The 20250-nt window shown below is 37.3% G+C and overlaps 1 protein-coding gene across 1 annotated transcript in view; it reads left to right on the top strand.

Annotated features, from left to right (window-relative positions):
* SLC4A10 (solute carrier family 4 member 10) overlaps positions 1-20250 on the top strand; it is a 236428-nt gene that overhangs the window by 131874 nt on the left and 84304 nt on the right. Inside the window, exons 13-15 of the mRNA XM_052663982.1 lie at positions 2600-2774; positions 3331-3464; positions 3868-4113. Of these exons, the coding sequence (XP_052519942.1) occupies positions 2600-2774; positions 3331-3464; positions 3868-4113 (555 nt within the window). The remainder of the gene's footprint in view (positions 1-2599; positions 2775-3330; positions 3465-3867; positions 4114-20250) is intronic.

Genomic DNA, 20250 nt, shown 5'->3' with positions numbered 1-20250 from the left:
CCCTCTCCTCAGGGCCATCTCCTATTCTGCTCTCACTGTGTCCTCTAAAGTGACTTTCCAGTTCCTGACAACTCTGTGCATTTTAATTCTCCTCTGTTCTTTCTCTTTTTCTATGCTTTGTCTCTAGAGGAAATGTCTTTCTCGGTCTGGTACCTAATTTGAGATGATTCAGACAATTTTTTCCCTTTCCCTTTACTGGAAACATTGTAACTCCTTCTGTTTACTTCCAAATTTTCAAATGCTGTCTTTTTATTTTTGGTGTTTTTTTTTCCCGTCTCTCTCAGGTGTAACGTGCCACATAGCTTAGATTTTTTTTTTCAAAGTTCACTTTTCGTTACTGCTTCCTAAATCCTCCCAGGTCACCAATATCTGGTATCTTCGCTCCTCCAGAGTTCTTCCACAGATTCTGTTACTGACAGGACTTCAAGTATCCATTACTCATCTGCTCTCCTGGAGTTGCTGGTGCACACCTGGGCTGCTCTTGTACTGTTCTCTGCAGTGACCTCCCACTTCCGGATTTAGATTTTTGCTGCTAAAAGCACATTTATTACACTGTAATATAACAGCTATTTAGACTAATGTATGGCCTAATAAGTAGTTAATTAGAAAACAGTAGTCTAATAGAAAGTACTATCAAGCCTATAAATATTAACTACGAAGTGATCATTCATAACCACCTCACATTCTTTTGGGGATTAGGTGGGATGTAAAAAATAAGTACATGAATAAATAGACTAGTAGATTAAATCTGTTTTGAATTATGACTTTGAGAAGTTAACACATCATTCAGAAATGATCCCCCAAATAAAAATTATGCATGTGTTTTACTAAACACAAGTAAGAGAACCTAAACTAAGGTGATCTTTGTGTACGTGTGTGAATTTTCATAGGTTCTTTGCAAACTTCTCTGAATATTAAATGTCCTTTCTTTTTTCAATTGAAATTTCATCCTTTTCAACCTCTCCTGCTCCGCATCCCTTTGGTGGACATGGAAAACGTAATGATTCAATCACTCAAATAATAATAAGATAGTTATTAATATGTTACTATTGTGTCTATATCAGGGCAATTAAAAATAATAGAATTTTCAGTTATTCTGAAGAGGTACATTTTTCAAGGCAGATAGGAATTTGCTTCTCAAGAGAACCATCATTTTTGAAGTGATTCTTAGATTGCCACATTATATTCCTATTTAGAAAATAAAGAACAAACCTTTAATATTTTTCCACAACCCTGGTGTATTTAGCATACTTGCAGTATGTTGAACATAACAGTTTTTTTAACCTCCAAGTAGAAACTTAATCATAGCCTTATTCATTTTAATATGACATCTCTATTCCAAAGAACACAAAGAGCTTTTAGTAGTCAAATGTTAAATCTGCATATTGTTAGTAAATGTTCAAAGAATGAGAATACCTGTTTAATGCTCTCATTACTAATAGATTAAAAAATTTCATCCTCAGATTTTAGACATTTCACAATTTAATGCTTCTCCCACTCCCCTCCTCCTACCAAAACATCATCCTTTACATGTTTCTAATGTGTTTTTTTGATATTTTTAGAATACACTCATTTACCCCAAGTAAGGTCATTATTCGGAGAAGGCGATGGCACCCCACTCCAGTACTCTTGCCTGGCAAATCCCATGGATGGAGAAGCCTGGTGGGCTGCAGTCCATGGGGTCGCGAAGAGTCAGACACGGCTGAGCAACTTCCCTTTCACTTTTCAGTTTCATGCATTGGAAAAGGAAATGGCAACCCACTCCAGTGTTCTTGCCTGGAGATTCCCAGGGACGGCAGAGCCTGGTGGGCTGCCGTCTATGGGGTCACACAGAGTCAGACACGACTGAAGTGACTTAGCAGTAGCAACAGCAGAAGGTCATTATTGTCTTGTTAATTATAGATGTTTGAATATGTTTAGCAATAGTGGATCAAAAGTACATTTATCTAGGTTGCTTATTATAAGGCCCCTGTGTTAGTTTTCCAAAAATGAAAACAATAATGGAACTTACCTCTGTCTACTAAGTATTATTGTCATCCATAAGGCCATTTAAGTGCCTGTATGAAATATTTTTTGGCAAGCGATTTTTTTGACAAAGAGAGTGGATAGCTGGAGCCATGGTTATATACCACCTTTTCTCTCTAGGTTGATGTTCACTATTAGGCTGTATAAAAATCAGTTTACCTTCCCTCCTTCACTTTCTGCTACACTAAATGGAATGTAAACAATTCCAATATTGCTAATGACTGAGGATAAGAGGCCTGATTTTAGGACTAGGTTTTTGTAAAATGGAACAGAGATTAGAGTAATCCTTAAATCTCACTGTTTGAATTTTGATTGTTGAACAGCTGAGAACCTAGTTTGAGAAAACCTAGGGTTTTTGAGGTTGTTGACATGATTTTTCACTAGGAATTGAAGTGCCTTAGTGATACAAAGCTATTCCTGTAGATCATGGTGTAAAACCTAGCAGGTTAATATGGGTCTCATCTCTGCTGATGGAAAACCTATACTGTGACCTGGCAACAAAGCAAATGAATATTTTGACTCATGTGTTTTTTATCTTTGTATGTCACTATTGTGTTTTCCCCCCCTGTCTTAGGATTTTTGGGGGACTTATTTTAGATATCAAAAGAAAAGCTCCATACTTCTGGAGTGACTTCACAGATGCTTTCAGCCTGCAGTGTTTAGCATCTTTTCTGTTTCTCTACTGCGCATGTATGTCTCCCGTCATCACATTTGGAGGACTGTTGGGAGAAGCAACTGAGGGTCGAATAGTATGTATTATTCTTTTCTCTGAACTTGAATTTGAATCAGCATTTAAGATTCGTAGTTAGATGAGTGTGCGTTTCATTTTGAATTCCTTTATGAGGAGAGATTTGATGTATGGTCTAGCAGATAAACTTCATATGAACTTCTTGACTAGTGGAACTGGTAATCTCAGAACAGATAATTCTTACGTTGCACAAGGTTCTGATCTCATCCCTGGCCCCCAGTCTTAGGCTAGCTTTAGATTGGTTCTTACCTCTTAAGAGGTCCATTTCCCACTTATATAGGCCATGCTTCTGCCAGACGTTTGTTGTGAATACATGTAAACTTTTAGTAAGTGAAAGAAAGGTAAGATAAAGAAGAGGGAGATAATGTATCCTTGTCTACTACCATTCCATATTTTGATGGCCTGCCCCTTTTTTAATTCTCCCACCCCACCTCCTGCCCAAGGTTGCTGGTAGGTGCTTCATAGAATAGACCCCATGTATTTTATATATATTTTTCCCCAGTTATAATGGTGGCCTATACAGCTTAGATAATGGAATCATTTATATCTCCACACAGAGTGCAATCGAGTCTCTCTTTGGAGCATCCATGACTGGAATAGCCTATTCTCTCTTTGGTGGACAGCCTCTTACCATTCTAGGCAGTACAGGACCAGTTTTGGTGTTTGAAAAGATTTTGTTTAAATTTTGCAAGTAAGTATTATATACTTTTCGCCCTTAGTCCCTGTCTATCCCTCTGCTGTGTTTATGCTTCTCTCAACATCACATTTGGAAATCTGCTGGCAGAGGTGGAAGTTGCTGATTTGATTCAGTTTGCCATTTTTGTCTCTCCATGGAAATAAAGAAACAGTAAAATATTTATGTATTTTTATGTAATATTTATAAAAAATTATCTTCAGTTCTAAGCACTGAGAAACCTCTGTGAGTTTTGTACCCTTCGGTGTTCCCTGTAGACAAAGTTTTGAGTTTAGATACTCATGGGATGTGAAGCTTATTTACTTTCGCTTCCTGAATTAAACTTATTTCCATCTACTAAAAATGGTGACAAGCTTGAAGTTCAATGACCTTCTTTCCCCTATTCTTTCCCTCCTCCTAGAGAATATGGGCTGTCATACCTATCATTAAGAGCTAGTATTGGACTTTGGACTGCAACCCTGTGTATCATACTTGTGGCCACTGATGCAAGCTCCCTTGTCTGCTATATCACCCGGTTTACTGAAGAAGCTTTTGCTTCTCTTATTTGCATCATTTTCATTTATGAGGCCCTAGAGAAGTTGTTTGAACTCAGCGAAGCATATCCAGTCAACATGCATAATGATTTGGAACTGCTGACACAGTACTCGTAAGTACCATTTCCCCTGTTGGCTGTGGGGCTTTTCTTTATACAAATATTACTATTGTTACAAGAAACATGAGAAACTTAGTCAGCAGATCGACTTCCTTGAATTGATTCGTGACCTAAATCTTGGTCTCTCAGTGCTGTACAGGATTTCATCTAATCAGCTACTCATCTGATACATGAGTTTTCTTTATAACATCTATTCCAAGAATATCTTTTTGAAGTTCTATTTGTCCAGCATTCTCTGTTAAGCGGATAATGAACCATGATCAATTTTGCTATACAGAGATTGCTTTATTATGAAATATTTTTGATTTTGGTCTTTCTTAGGACCTTTTCCATTTAATATAATCTGAATAATCATAGTAGTAAAAAGCTAAGATTCCAGATTTAAAGCAGTGAGGTAAAAGATACTCATTGGGTCTAAATTGCGTTAGCTTGGTGTTTGAAAATATGAAAAACTCTTAAATAAAATAGCACTGAATTGAAATGTAATTTTGCTCTTGGAACCTATGACATTTATGATGAAAGTACCCTAATATGGTTGCTGAGGGTGATGTTACAATTTAGGATTAAAGATGGAATTTCTCTAAGGCCATATTAACAGAGTATATGTGAACACTATATTACTCTTCTTTGATTTAATTTTAGGATTTTTTTGTTGTTATTATATATACATTTTAAATAGCAAATATTTAAAGCAATACGTTCTTTACCAGGCAGTTATAATCTCTATATCAGCTACAAATACTTTTCTTATAAACTGCTCAGATATGCCCTCAAAATCTTCCTTTGAAGATTTTTCATCTTTGTTTACTATTAGAAGTTGGTATTGTTAATATTAAGCCAAAATAGTGCAATGTTATAATCTTGTTAAGAATGATGTAATGATACAGAGTTGAAAACAAGATGAATTAGTATTTTGATGTTTTCTTGGTCATTGCAGATATCTTTAACAGTGCATCTCTGTTTTAGGACCAAAAAAAAAAAAAAATCAGTGGAATATAAAATAACTTCCCCAATAAAAGTAAATGGTGAGGATGTTGTGAATAGGATTCAAAAGTAAATGAAGGAGGTGTCAGGGTCATTCAGAAAACAGGCAGATGGGGAGAGCAGTTTGATCACAATGAGCGATAACATTGATACATGCCTTTTCATTTATGTTTCATTGAAAAGAGAGCAGTGTCACCTAATTTGGGTATCTTTGCTGAATATAAAATTATCTCTGCTTGGGACTTCAAACCTACTACATGCCCTAAGCTAGGTAAATCATGAATAATAGTCTGTTTTCAGTGAGCTTCCAGATTAGTAGGAAATATAAACCAACAGACAACCAAATAAGTATTGTGTTAAAGGATTTGTTCAGAATCCTATGGTACCATGTCAGAACACCTAGCCCAGATCTCAGATTCAGAGAAGACTTCCTGGAGGAAGTGACAGAACACCAAAAAATCAGTAGGAATTAGAAAAGTACTGGGGAGTAGAGCTGGAGAGTAGTTTAGGTGGAGGGAAGGACACAAGCTTGGATTTAGAAATTTATTAATGCTTTGAAATATTTGTCCAAAGTTATATAGATAGTGGTAAAAAAAAAGAAATTAGATTCAGGTTTTATGATTCTGATGTAGTTTTCCGTAAATTAGTGAAGCTCTCCAAAATAAACAATATGGAACAAATAAACAGATAAAATCAGAGCTATTCTGTTTGAAGTAGTGGGAAGGCACCAGTTGTCCACACTTTCATTCATTCCCTGGGTTCTCAGTGGCAGCTTCTAAGGTATTTTAGATCAAGGAACACAATTTAAAATCCCCTGGTCTAGAAAGGAAGAAAAACAGAGAAGCAAGGACTGAACTGTGAGTAATGGTCACAGCTTGAGGGAAAAAGAATGAAAAAATGCAACCAAGAGATAAAAAACAAGAGAGTCATCAGAAAGGCAGAAAAACATGAATAATTTCAGACTATCGAAGGCAAGGGTCAAGACTATATCAAGAAATTTTTAGAGAGGACAGTGGTATAGAGATCAAACAGAATAAGGAAAAGAGGTCATTGTTAGTTTTAAGGAAAGGTATTGGGTGAGGAGGGGAGCAGGACTAGAAGCTGTTGGCAAAAAATTCAGAAGGGAGGAGGTGGTAAAGAAATGGAAAAAGCATTGCATAGGCCATTTTGGTGTCAAAAAATGAAAAAAGTGCCTCTGGAAAAGGCAATGAGATCATGAGAATGGTAACTTGTGATAGAAAAAGAGCTACATGTGTTTGAAAATGAGAACAGAGAGATGAAGGAAAGAGAAAGGTTAAAGATCATGTAGAGAGCGTAGATAAACATGGATTGAAGACTCCCAGCAGTCAAAACGTGATGAGAGCAAGTCGAATTGTGGGTTAAGACAAATGATCAGAGGATATTTTGAGCATGAAAAATAGCTGTATTTGTCCATGATTCCTTCCTATCATGGCAGTCAAGAGAAGAGTGGCACAGGTCCTCTCCTTTTCCATCTCCATGTTTTAAAGAAAGATCCCCACAAGTTTAAGTTATGGTGTATCACAGTGTGCTTGTCTGAAAGCTAACAGTTTGAAGATTGAGCAAGAATGGTGTGCTAATCACTGTGTTCCGTTGCCCAACTGTCCTCCCCAACCCAAGTTAAGAGGTAGAAGTGATGCAAAGACTGGTTCATCCTGATAGTGAGGTTTTAGTGGTGCTTGACCCTGAAACGGGTGAAAGAAAAACATGTAGAATAAAAGTCTCCCTGAGAACTGTGGTGCTGACCACATACCCTTACTGCGTTGTCTTCAGCTTTCATACCATGATTCCCTAATTTCTGGAACCACTCACACTGTATACATGAATCTGCTTAGGTACTGCCATTACTTACTCTTTGGAGTAGTAAAACAAATCTCTTTTGCTATGCATATAATGCTTGTGTTTATCATTGTACTTTTAGTCATGTGCATTACATGAAAGTTATTGCTAACTATAGTGACTACTCTAATGTATTATATAACCTCACACTTCTGCACAAGACATTTGCTATTTCATGAACTCCACATGACACTTTTGGTGGCTGTCTTGTTCTTGTCACTGTGACCTTTCCACACTAATCAATCTTTAAGCATCATTATCTTTCATTTTCTCCTTTGATTTTCACAGCTATTTGTACAGCCTCCTCAGACAGCCATTTTGCTTTTTTGCATTTCTTTTTCTTGGGGATGGTCTTGATCCTTGTCTCCTGTACAATGTCACAAACCTCCGTCCATGGTTCATCAGGCACTCTGTCTATCAGATCTAGTTCCTTAAAGTTATTTCTCACTTCTACTATATAATCGTAAGGGATTTCATTTAGGTCATATCTGAATGGTCTAGTGGTTTTCCCTACTTCCTTCAATTTAAGTCTGAATTTGACAATAAGGAGTTCGTGATCTGAGCCACTGTCAACTCCTGGTCTTGTTTTTGCTGACTGTATAGAACTTCTCCACCTTTGGCTGCAAAGAATATAATCAGTTTGATTTTGGTGTTGACCATCTGGTGATGTCCATATGTAGAGTCTTCTCTTGTGTAGCAAGACTAGCAAGGAGAGATAAGAAAGCCTTCCTCAGTGATCAGTACAAAGAAATAGAGGAAAACAATAGAATGGGAAAGACTAGAGATCTCTTCAAGAAAATTAGAGATACCAAGGGAATATTTCATGCAAAGATGGACTCAATAAAGGACAGAAATGGTATGGACCTAATAGAAGCAGAAGATATTAAGAAGAGGTGGCAAGAATACACAGAAGAACTGTACAAAAAAGATCTTCATGACCCAGATAACCACGATGGGGTGATCACTCATGTAGAGCCAGACATCCTGGAATATGAAGTCAAGTAGGCCTTAGAAAGCATCACTACGAACAAAGCTAGTGGCGGTGATGGAATTCCAGTTGAGCTATTTCAAATCCTGAAAGATGATGCTGTGAAAGTGCTGCATTCAATATGCCAGCAAATTTGGAAAACTCAGCAGTGGCCGCAGGACTGGAAAACGTCAGTTTTCATTCCAATCCCAAAGAAAGGCAATGCCAAAGAACGCTCAAACTACTGCACAATTGCACTCATCTCACATGCTAGCAAAGTAATGCTTAAAATTCTCCAAGCCAGGCTTCAGCAATACGTGAACTGTGAACTTCCTGATGTTCAAGCTGGTTTTAGAAAAGGCAGAGGAACCAGAGATCAAATTGCCAACATCTGTTGGATCATTGAAAAAGTAAGAGAGTTCCAGAAAAACATTTCTGCTTTATTGACTGTGCTAAAGCCTTTCACTGTGTGAATCACCACAACTGTGGAAAATTCTTCAAAAGATGGGAATACCAGACCACCTGACCTGCCTCTTGAGAAACCTGTATGCAGGTCAGGAAGCAACAGTTAGAAATGGACATGGAACAACAGACTGGTTCCAAATAGGAAAAGGAGTACATCAAGGCTGTATATTGTCACCCTGCTTATTTAACTTATTTGTAGAGTGCATCATGAAACACGCTAGGCTGGATGAAGCACAAGCTAGAATCAAGATTGCTGGGAGAAATAACAATAACCTCAGATATGCAGATGACACCACCCTTATGGCAGAAAGTGAAGAGGAACTAAATAGCCTTGATGAAAGTGAAAGAGGAGAGTGAAAAAGTTGGCTTAAAACTCTGCATTGAGGAAACTAAGATCATGGCATCTGGTCCCATCACTTCATGGGAAATAGATGGGGAAACAGTGGAAACAGTGTCAGACTTTGTTTTTTTGGGCTCCAAAATCACTGCAGATGGTGACTGCAGCCATGAAATTAAAAGACACTTGCTCCTTGGAAGAGAAGTTATGACCAACCTAAACAGCGTGTTAAAAAGCAGAGACATTACTTTGCCAACAAAGGTCCATGTAGTCAAAGCTATGATTTTTCCAGTAGTCATGTATGGATGTGAGAGTTGGACCATAAAGAAAGCTGAGTGCTGAAGAATTGATGCTTTTGAAGTGTGGTGTTGGAGAAGACTTGAGAGTCCCTTGGACTGCAGGGATCTCCAACCAGTCCATCCTAAAGGAAATCAGTCCTGAATATTCATTGGAAGGACTGATGCTAAAGCTGAAACCACAATCCTCTGGGCCCCTGAGGTGAAGAACTGACTCATTTGAAAAGAGTCTGATCCTGAGAAAGATTGAAAGTGGGAAGAGAAGGGGACAACAGTTATGAGGTGATTGGATGGCATCACCTACTCAATAGACATGAGTTTGAGCAAGCTCCGGGAGTTGGTGATGGACAGGGAAGCCTTGCGTGCTGCAGTCCATGGGGTCACAAAGAGTCAGACATGACTGAGTGATTGAAGTGTGTAAGCTTCGTTATACTCATGCTCACCTAAGGTTTTGTACTGATGTTACTGGCCTCATGCTTTCACAGTTTTTATGAGAAAAATTATTAGAAAGTGTCGTAGCTAGGATGCAGAATATCTGAGATTGCAGTCTTTGTAAGCTTGATATGCTTGTGCTGCCACATATTTTGTTTAAATGTGAGATATTGAAAAAGAGGTTTTATATTTACCACCTACATTTCAGATATTCTTTACACTTGGGCTTCCTATATTCAGATATCTTTAAATTCATAGTTATACCAATCAAATAACAAAATGTCTTTAATTTTTTAAAAAGAGTTTCTAAGCTCCTCTGTCATCCTAACCTTATAATGTGTTAATATATAACCCTATCTTTGAAGCAATAAGATTCCTCTTTTGCCAAGAACAACTGTCAAGATAATTTAGTTTCAAGAATATACCAATTACCTGAGATGATCAAGGTGAATATTTTGTTATCAATAAGTAATCATTTTGTGGAAATAACTTTCTCTAGGTGGTTGTGATTTTAACAAATGGCCAAATAGAAAAAATCATTCTGCTTATGAAAGATGAAATATTTCTTCAAAATAGTAGTAAGCTAAAGCTCTCAAGATAGCTAGCTAAAGAAAGACTAGAGATGTATTCATCTTTGCAGTTGGTTGGGTCAACACAAAGAAGAGGATCTATTACTCTAGTATCCAATATATTAGCAGACTATGTTTTATGTGTTTGTGTGATGCATGTGTAACTCCAATAGATTAACCTCCCTAATTTAGGTCCATGACTAGTTAGCACATCTTTGTACCCACCGTGTTTAGCACATATAGCACTTAGCACATATAGAATGAACATGTTTGTTTACATTTTTTGTTGTTGTTGTTATTAATGTGCCCATAGGCTTCACAGATTAGTCAGTGTTTATTAGATTATCTCCTCTTTATCCTCATTTATTCTCACTCTCATAGTATTGAAGCAATTCTAAATTCTATTAAAAAATAACGAAGCAATAGCACACCCCTTTCTCCCCCCTTCTTAATAATAGAAGTTGATAATAATACATTTAAAATTTTTGAAAATGTATCTTATAACCAATATACACATTTAGCATAGAATTTAGAGGGTTTTTCTCCCTTAAAAAAGCTGATATTAAGAAACTGAATTATATGACATTTCAGAATCAAAGAAACATGATAGCAGATACTCAATAAATGAATCAGTCAGTTCAGTTCAGTCACTCAGTCATGTCTGACTCTTTGTGACCCCATGAACTGCAGCACGCCAGGCCTCCCTGTCCATCACCAACTCTGAAGTTTATTCAAACTCATGTCCATTGAGTCGGTGATGCCACCCTACCATCTCATCCTCTGTCGTCCCCGTCTCCTCCCGCCTTCAATCTTTCCCAGCATCAGGGTTTTTTCCAGTGAGTCAGTTCTTCACATCAGGTGGCCAAAGTATTGGAGTTTCAGCTTCAACTTCAGTCCTTTCAATGAACACCGAGAACTGATCTCCTTTAGGATGGACTGGTTGGATTTCCTTGCAGTCCAAGGAACTCTCAAGAGTCTACTCCAACACCACAGTTCAAGAGCATCAATTCTTTGGTGCTCAGCCTTCTTTATAGTCCAACTCTCACATCCATACATGACCACTGGAAAAACCATAGCCTTGACTAGATGGACCTTTGCTGACAAAGTAATGTTTCTGCTTTTTAATATGCTGTCTAAGTTGGTCATAACTTTCTTTCCAAGGAGTAAGCATCTTTTAATTTATATTCAACAGCTAAACTTCTGGTAGCCCATCTAATTCCTGATTCTTAATCTAAACACTTGCTGTCCTTGGTTTCCCATCTTACTTTTGAACAAAATTCTTATCTTGATGAGAAGTATACGTGTAATATTTATTTGTCTTATCCTCACGGTTCCCAATGGATTATGAGTCTTTTGTGTATGACACTGTCCTTTTAACTTTTTGCCTCCAGAAAGCCAGGGAGGTTGGTAGAAATCAGTAAGACTTTCTCAAATGTTTTTCAACAATATTACTTCTCAGATTCACCTTTAGCTATTATTTTTCTTCTCTGTAACTACAGATATACAGAGCTTAAAAAAATTATTCTTATACTTTCTTATCAAGTAGCTATGAAAGGGCAGAAATTTAAATGAGCATCCCGTATTAGAGTGAGAGCACTAAGCAGGAATTGATGGTTTCTTCTTCAAGGCGCATTGAATGGCCAAAAGTCATGTGACTACATATCAGATACAGAGTATTTCACTTTGTGGAAATGTGATGACCATTATCAGAGTTCACAGGCTTTGAAGTACTGACCCCATTTCTCTTCCTGAATTGACCTACGTTTAAGGGTATAATCTGAAATATTTAAAATGTGGAATGTTACGATGTTTTTTAAAAAAATTTTACTGGCATATAGTTAAGTTACAATGTTGTGTTAGTTTCAAGTATACAGCAAAGTGAATCTGTTATACATATACACATATCCACGTTTTTAGATTCTTTTCCCATATAGGCTGTTACAGAATATTGAGTATAGAGTTCCCTGTGCTGTACAGTAAGTTCTTATTGATTATCTATTTTATATATAGTACTGTGTGTACATGTGTGTCAATCCTAATCTTCCAATTTATCCCTCCCCCCCCATCCACTTACCCTCTGGGAACCATAAGTTTGTTTTCTGCATCTGTAACTCTATTCCTGTTTTGTAAATAAGTTCATGTACAGCCTTTTCTAAAGATTCCACATGTAAGTGACATCATGCTATATTGTCTTTCTCTGTGTGACTCGCTTCATTCAGTATGGCGGTAACTAGGTCCATCCGTGCTGCTGCAGATGGCACTATCTCCTTCCTCTCTATGCCTGAGTAATATTCCATTGTATATAAGACACGGTACAATATATGTACCGTGTCTTTATCCATTCCTTTGTTGATGGACTTTTAGGTTGCTTCCATATCCTGGATATATATAATGATGCATTAATTTATGTTAGAACTCAGCCCAGACCCTGAGGTGGCATGTGTATGTATGTGTCAGATTAAGTTACAACCATGTGCAGGTAATATTTTGACCAGGAGTTTAAACTCCAGAGGTGGTTAGCTAATATTAAAACTGAAAGTCTAAATTCCAGGAAAGGTTACTATAAACCCACCTGGTATCCACATCTCAATCAGCACTAAGACTTTGCTGAATGACTGAAATGGATGTTTACTGGTGAAAGTACTAGCTTGTTAATCAGTGTACTGAACTGTACTGGTAACATTAAAGGTAATCACTTTAAATTAAACAAAAATGAAAACACAGCTTATAAAAAGTTGTTGGATGCCATAAAAGCAGTGCTTACAGGGAAATTTTGGCCCATGAACAGAGGAGCCTGTTAGGCTACGGTCCACGGGGTCGCAAAGAGTTGGACACGACTGAGCGACTTCACTTTTGCTTTCACTTTCACAAGGAAATTTATGGCAATAAATTCATTTGTTTAGAAAAGAATATCTAAAATCAATGATCAATGAGCTTCAGCATTAGGAAACTAGAAAATAAAAGGAAAATTTATCATAAAATAAGCAAAAGAAAAGAAATGATTTATAAAAAAGAAATCAATGAACTCAAAAACAGAATCAATAGAGAAAATTAATTGTCTAAAATATGTTTTTGAGAAGATCAATAAGATTGATAGCCTCTAGCCACACTAATTAAGAGAAAAAAAGAAAGGATACAAATTGCTAATATCAGAAATGAAAGAGGGAACATCACTAAAGGTCCCGTGGATAATGAAATAGTACCATAAACAACTGTATGCCCCCAGAGTTGCTACTGTAGATGAAATGGACCACTTCTTGAAAGACACAATATGCCAAAATTCACACAAGAATAAATAGATAATAGATAAAATCTGAATAGGCCTATATCTATTAAAGAAATTGGATCAGTAATTGGATCCCTTCCAAAAAAGAGAGCACCAGACCCAGATGAGTTCATTGTTGAGTTACTTTCAGAGTATAGAAGCAGAGAAAATACTCCCTAACTTGTTCTATAAGGCTAGTCTTAGACTAATACCAAAACCAGATGAATACATTATTAAAAAAAAAATTATAGAAAAAAAAGAAAAAAAAAAGAAATTAAAGGCCAATATCTCTCATGAGCATAGATACAAAAAATTCTTAACAAAATTTTACAAATCAAATCCAATGATGTATTTAAAAATTATACATGACAACCAAGTGGAATTTATCTCAAATGTGCAAGCCTGGTTCAGTATCTAAAATCAAGTAAGTAAGGCATCACATCAACAGACTATGGATGAAAAAAATCACATGATCATACCAATAAATAGAGTAAAAGCATTTGACAGAATCCAACACCCATTCTCAGTAAACTGGTAATAGAGGTGAACTTCCTCAAAATGTTAAAGAATATCTATGGAAAACACATTAGTGTCATATTTAATGGTGAGAAACTAGAAGTTTCCCCATTAAGATCAGAATCGAGTCAAGGATATTGAGTTGTATGAGCTCTTTATATAGTTTGGATATTAACCCTTTATGAGTAATATAATTTGCAAATATCTTTCCCAGTCAGTAGGTTGCCTTTTTGTTTTGTAGGTTAATTTGGTTTTATAGCCCATGAACTTTTTTCTATGAGGTATTAAATTAAAAATAATAGTAAGGGTTCATTTTTATTATAATTCTTTAAAGGCAATAACTGTCATGTATATTCCCCATACTACTTAGCATAACACTGTACAGAATAATTTTAAACTGTTAAATCATTGAATCAACAAACAAGACTACAAGCTATGTGCCAGACACTTGGGTGTAAAAGTAGCAGCATAGGTGAGTCTCTGCTGCAGTGTAGCATATTATCTACTGAAAGACATAAACATTAAATATCATATAAATAATTACTAATTATACTTGGCATAAGTGTTATCACATAAAGGTACAAAATGCCATGAGAAATACTTCCAAAGTTATTTGTATTTGGGGACCAAGGAGAAACTGGCTATATGAACGGAGATAAAATTCAGATGAGAAAAAGTTTAAGAAGAATTTCATGGAGAAAGTATGTTTTTAGTTTTAGCTAGTAGTGATGGTGTTTTGCAGAGTTATTTTACATATTTTGAAAAGCTGTTTCCTGCATAATATGGTATAGCTATAAGTTTAAATAATTTATTAAAGAGAGAAGTATTAAGTACTTACAGAATCTCTTCTAAGAATAAAATCTGAAACATGGAAATAGATGTACTCAAAAGAGACTTTTATTTACATAGTTATCTTAATGGAAAACAGATTAAAAATGTAGTAATAGAAGATTGAGTGAACTATATCACACCCATTAAAAATTGTGGTTATGAAGAGTAATGAGGAAATATTAATAGAAAGTACTTATGTTATGGTTCTATATCAAATAGATTAGAAACATATGCTCATAAATATGTTGAAAATATAAATAAGAATTACTTAAGAAATATACCAAAAAATTAGTTACTGGTGGGTTCTGAGAGATTTCTTTTTCATTTTTTATTTTATAACTATTCTATAATGTGGCTTTAGTTCTTTTGAAATTCATAATACTTTTTGAAAAAGAAAAATGTATAGGCATACAAACAGGTTTGACTTCTATAGATACATCATAATTCTCTGATGTTTGTATTAATACCTAACTTGTCATACAGCACTCTTAAGATGATTTAATAAATAAATAGACTTAAAAAAAAAGAACCACAAACATCACTGTTCAGTGCACATAGGATGGTACTAATAATTTACAAAGGCAAAGCAGAGCATCTGCAGCTCTGGGACTAAAATTGGTAATAGTGCTGAAGGGAATTGTTTTCTAGAAGGCAGCTGGAGGCCCTTCTCGTGTAAGGGAGACTGATCACCTTCATTAGCCTGGTAACAAAAGCAGAGATTTCTGGATGAAGGCATTTAATTATAATGTTTATCTAATCACTCCATAGCCATTTATATATATATATAGTTACAGTGGTTTAGAGCACATACTTTTCTTTGGGTAGTAAAGGATAGTAGGGGTTGTTTTTGGTGAATAATATGTTTTAAGCCGAACAGTCCAACACCAATGACGGCATTTTAGAAAAATGTAGGATAAGTGCCAGTACTGCCCATTCTTTTGCCTTTGGATTGTTGAACTTTCTAATCTACGAGCTGTCAATAGCTCAATTGTAATAACCACCGCAACAATGATGACATCTAACACCTAATTAGTATTTCCTTATGCCAGACCCTGTTGTAGGTGCTTTTACCTATATTAACTCATTTTACTCTCATAATAACCCTATGAAGTAGATTGATATCACTATTCCGACTTTAAGAAAACTAAAACATAGAGAGGTTAAGTAATTTGTCTAAGGTCACGCAGTTAAGTGCTTGGATTTGAATGATATAGGAACTCTGGCTGAAGAATCCAAAGTCCATTGTTGTCATAGACACCAGGCTATCTTATGTACCTAAAGAATTTTTTTTGCATTAACATTTCCACCTTAAGGACAGAGGCACTAAATTTTATTTTAGTACTTAATAATATTTATTAACAGAAAGTCTATTCTAAACTCATATTCTGTCTCCTCACATTGCTTTCTCTAGTTCTTTTTTCTTTGCTTTTCTGTAGGTGTGGATAAAAAAAATTATTTGGACTAAGTTCATCAATATAGGTGAAAAAAAAGAAAGTGGGATTTTTTCCCCTCATTTTATATTATTTATTTAGATTATCTGCTCAGTTCAGTTCAGTCGCTCAGTCGTGTCTGACTCTTTGCAACCCCATGAATCGCAGCACGCCAGGCCTCCCTCCCTGTCCATCACCAACTCCCAGAGTTCACTCAGACTCACGTCCATCGAGTCCGTGATGCCACCCAGCCATCTCATCCTCTGTTGTCCCCTACTCCTCCTGCCCACAATCCCTCCCAGTGCTAGGGTCTTTTCCAATGAGTCAACTCTTCGCATGAGGTGGCCAAAGTACTGGAGCTTCAGTTTTAGCATCATTCTTTCCAAAGAAATCCCAGGGCTGATCTCCTTCAGAATGGACTGGTTGGATCTCCTTGCAGTCCAAGGGACTCCCAAGAGTCTTCTCCAACACCACAGTTCAAAAGCATCAATTCTTCAGTGCTCAAACTTCTTCACAGTCCAACTCTCACATCCATACACGACCACGGGAAAAACCATAGCCTTGACTAGACGGATCTTAGTTGGCAAAGTAATGTCTCTGCTTTTGAATATACTATCTAGGTTGGTCATAACTTTTCTTCCAAGGAGTAAGCGTCTTTTAATTTCATGGCTGCAGTCACCATCTGCAGTGATTTTGGAGTTGTCCTCACTAACACAGCACATTGAAAAACAGGAGACCCAAGCAAAGTGAATGGAGAAGTGATACCAGCCTGGTGGCCAGATTTACCCTGAGGCTGTGAGGAAATAGGAATCTGGAAGTTGGACAAGGGAGATGATAGTGGTGTAGTTGTCATGATATGAAGGCTGGGCTGCATGGTGTTTGGCGGGGGATAACTTAAAGAAGCTGCTGCGGTTCAGTCACTCAGTCGTGTCCAGCTCTTTTCGACTCTATGGTTACAGCCCACTAGGCTCCTCTGTCCATAGAATTCTCCAGGAGTAAGAATTCTCCAGGAGTCGGTGGCTATACCCTTCTCCAAGGGATCTTCCTGACCCAGGGAGGGAGCCATCCTGGGTTTCCTACATGTAGGCGGATTCTTTACAGTCTGAGCTTCCAGGGAAGCCTATATATACATATACCTATGCAGATATTTAAAATAATTATTTTGATCTCTGCAGCAGCTTAAATACTTTCTGTGAGCCGAAGAATTGATGCTTTTGAACTGTGGTGTTGGAGAAGACTCTTGAGAGTCCCTTGGACTGCAAGGAGATCCAACCAGTCCATCTTAAAGGAGATCAATCCTGGGTGTCCGTTGGAAGGACTGATGTTGAAGCTGAAACTCCAATACTTTGGCCACCTCATGCGAAGAGTTGACTCATTGGAAAAGACTCTGATGCTGGGAAAGATTGAGGGCAGGAGAAGGGGATGACAGAGGATGAGATGGTTGGATGGCATCACCGACTCAATGGACATGGGTTTGGGTGGACTCCGGGAGTTAGTGATGGACAGGGAGGCCTGGCGTGCTGCTGATGGGGTCACAAAGAGTTAGACACGACTGAGCGACTGAACTGAACTGAACTGGTTCTAATAAGATGTCTTTAGGGAGCATACTCCAGTTTCAAAACCCAGGCACATGTTCACATGGCTCTGAGTTCGAGATCCCTGACCAAAGGATTGGACACCATCTGTCAGGAGGACCTTGAAGTTTTTTAGTTGGCAGGTCGAGTGGCTTTCCAAGGTGCTTGCTGCTTCCTCACTCGCGCAAACTTAGTTAGCTGGGATTCCCCATTGGGAAGTGAAGGTAGGTAGAATTTTTTCCTTCCCCTCACTGCCTTCGGTATACTTTATTCTCAAAACCATCCCCAGAGATTTAAAATATCTCTTCTTCACAAAGTTGGAGGCCCCAGAACTGACCCTGAGAAGATTTATTTTTACCTTTATTCAAGAAATGAGAATTTAGGCAGAAAAATATAGTAGATACCTGTTGTTAACATTTTGGAGGGCAATATTTGTTACATTAAAAGAGTGTAGGAATAAGGTGGTTGATACATATTTGTTTTCTAATTATAATTTGGAACATAGTTATAAATACTATGGTTTATGGATTAGAATGTACCCTGTTATCTCCTAATCTACTCTGGAATAATAAAATATATATCACTGGGGACAATATCCATAGTTCTAGAATATTCCTAGCCGTTTGGTTCTGTTACAGAATAAAGTTAAACTGCAAATAAGACAATGTTAAGTAAAAAAGCTTCCTTTGCCCACCTCACCTTACATGGCTCCATTTTGGGGGGTATATACCATAATGATTAAATGATATATATTATATTGTGAAATGATCATCACAGTAAATTTAATAATAACATCCATCACCACACATAGTGAATATTTCTTTTGTGAAAGAAATTTTAAGATCTCTCCCCTTCAGTTCAGTTCAGTTCAGTCGCTCAGTCGTGTCTGACTCTTTGCAACCCCATGAATCGCAGCACGCCAGGCCTCCCTGTCCATCACCATCCCCCAGAGTTCACTCAGACTCACGTCCATCGAGTCAGTGATGCCATCCAGCCATCTCATCCTCTGTCATCCCCTTCTCTTCCTGCCCCCAATCCCTCCCAGCATCAGAGTCTTTTCCAATGAGTCAACTCTTTGCATGAGGTGGCCAAAGTACTGGAGTTTCAGTTTTAGCATCATTCCTTCCCAGGGTTGATCTCCTTCAGAATGGACTGGTTGGATCTCCTTGCAGTCCAAGGGACTCTCAAGAGTCTTCTCCAACACCACAGTTCAAACGCATCAATTCTTCGGCGCTCAACCTTCTTCACAGTCCAACCCTCACATCCATACATGACCACTGGAAAAACCATAGCCTTGGCTAGACCGACCTTAGTCGGCAAAGTAATGTCTCTACTTTTGAATATACTGTCTAGGTTGGTCATAACTTTTCTTCCAAGGAGTAAGCGTCTTTTAATTTCACGGCTGCAGTCACCATCTGCAGTGATTTTGGAGCCCAGAAAAAATAAAGTCTGACGCTGTTTCCACTGTTTCCCCATCTATTTCCCACGAAGTGATGGGACCGGATGCCATGATCTTCGTTTTCTGAATGTTGAGCTTTAAGCCAACTTTTTCACTCTCCTCTTTCACTTTCATCAAGATGTTTTTTAGTTCCTCTTCACTTTCTGCCATAAGGGTGGTGTCATCTGCATATCTGAGGTTATTGATAATTCTCCCGGCAATCTTGATTCCAGCTTGTGTTTCTTCCAGTCCAGCTTTTCTCATGATGTACTTTTCAGAGAAGTTAAATAAGCAGGGTGACAATATACAGCCTTGAGGTACTCCTTTTCCTATTTGGAACCAGTCTGTCCCCTTCGAACTTTCAAATATGCAATACAGCATTGTTAACAATATCCCCATGCTGTATATTACATTCCCAGAATTCATCTTCTAACTAGAAGTTTGTACCTTTTGATCATCTTCACCATTTCATCTTTATTCGTGATGAATATTTGACTAGTTATAGAGTTCTGGGTTGCCAAGGGTTTTCTTTTAACCCATTAATTACCTTATTCCATTGATTTCAAGTTTGCTGCTGCTGCTACTGCTAAATCGCTTCAGTCGTGGCCGACTCTGTGCAACCCCATGGAAGGCAGCCGACTAGGCTCCCCCGTCCCTGAGATTTCAAGTTTAGGTCAGTTCTATTTTTAATTTTTTGAGGAATCTCTATATTTTTTTCCATAGTGACTTTACCAATTTACATTCTTGTCAACAGAGCATGAGGGTTCCCTTTCTCTTCATTCTCGCTGATGCTTGTTATTTGTTGTGATTTTGAGAAGAGTCATTCTGACAGATGTGAGGTGATATCTCACTTGGTTTTCATTTACTTTCCTCTGATGATTGGTGATATTGAGCATCTTTTCATGTGCCTATTGGTCATCACTATATCTTCTTTGGAAAAATGTCTCTTCATACTCTTTGCCCATTTTTCACTTGGGTTGTTTGTTCATTTGATGTTGAGTTGTATGAGTTCTTTGTATATTTTGGATATTAACCCCTTATTGGATATATCATTTGTAAATACATATTTCCATTCAGTAAGTGGACTTTTCACTTAACTGACAGTTCATTTGCTGTGCACAGTTGTTGTTTTTTGTTTTTTTTTTTAGTTTGATCTAGTCCCATTTGTTT

This window comes from Budorcas taxicolor, chromosome 2, assembly GCF_023091745.1.
Source record: "Budorcas taxicolor isolate Tak-1 chromosome 2, Takin1.1, whole genome shotgun sequence".
Taxonomy (NCBI): domain Eukaryota; kingdom Metazoa; phylum Chordata; class Mammalia; order Artiodactyla; family Bovidae; genus Budorcas; species Budorcas taxicolor.
Note: the sequence above shows the minus strand (reverse complement) of the source record. Positions and strands in the feature narration are given on the sequence as shown.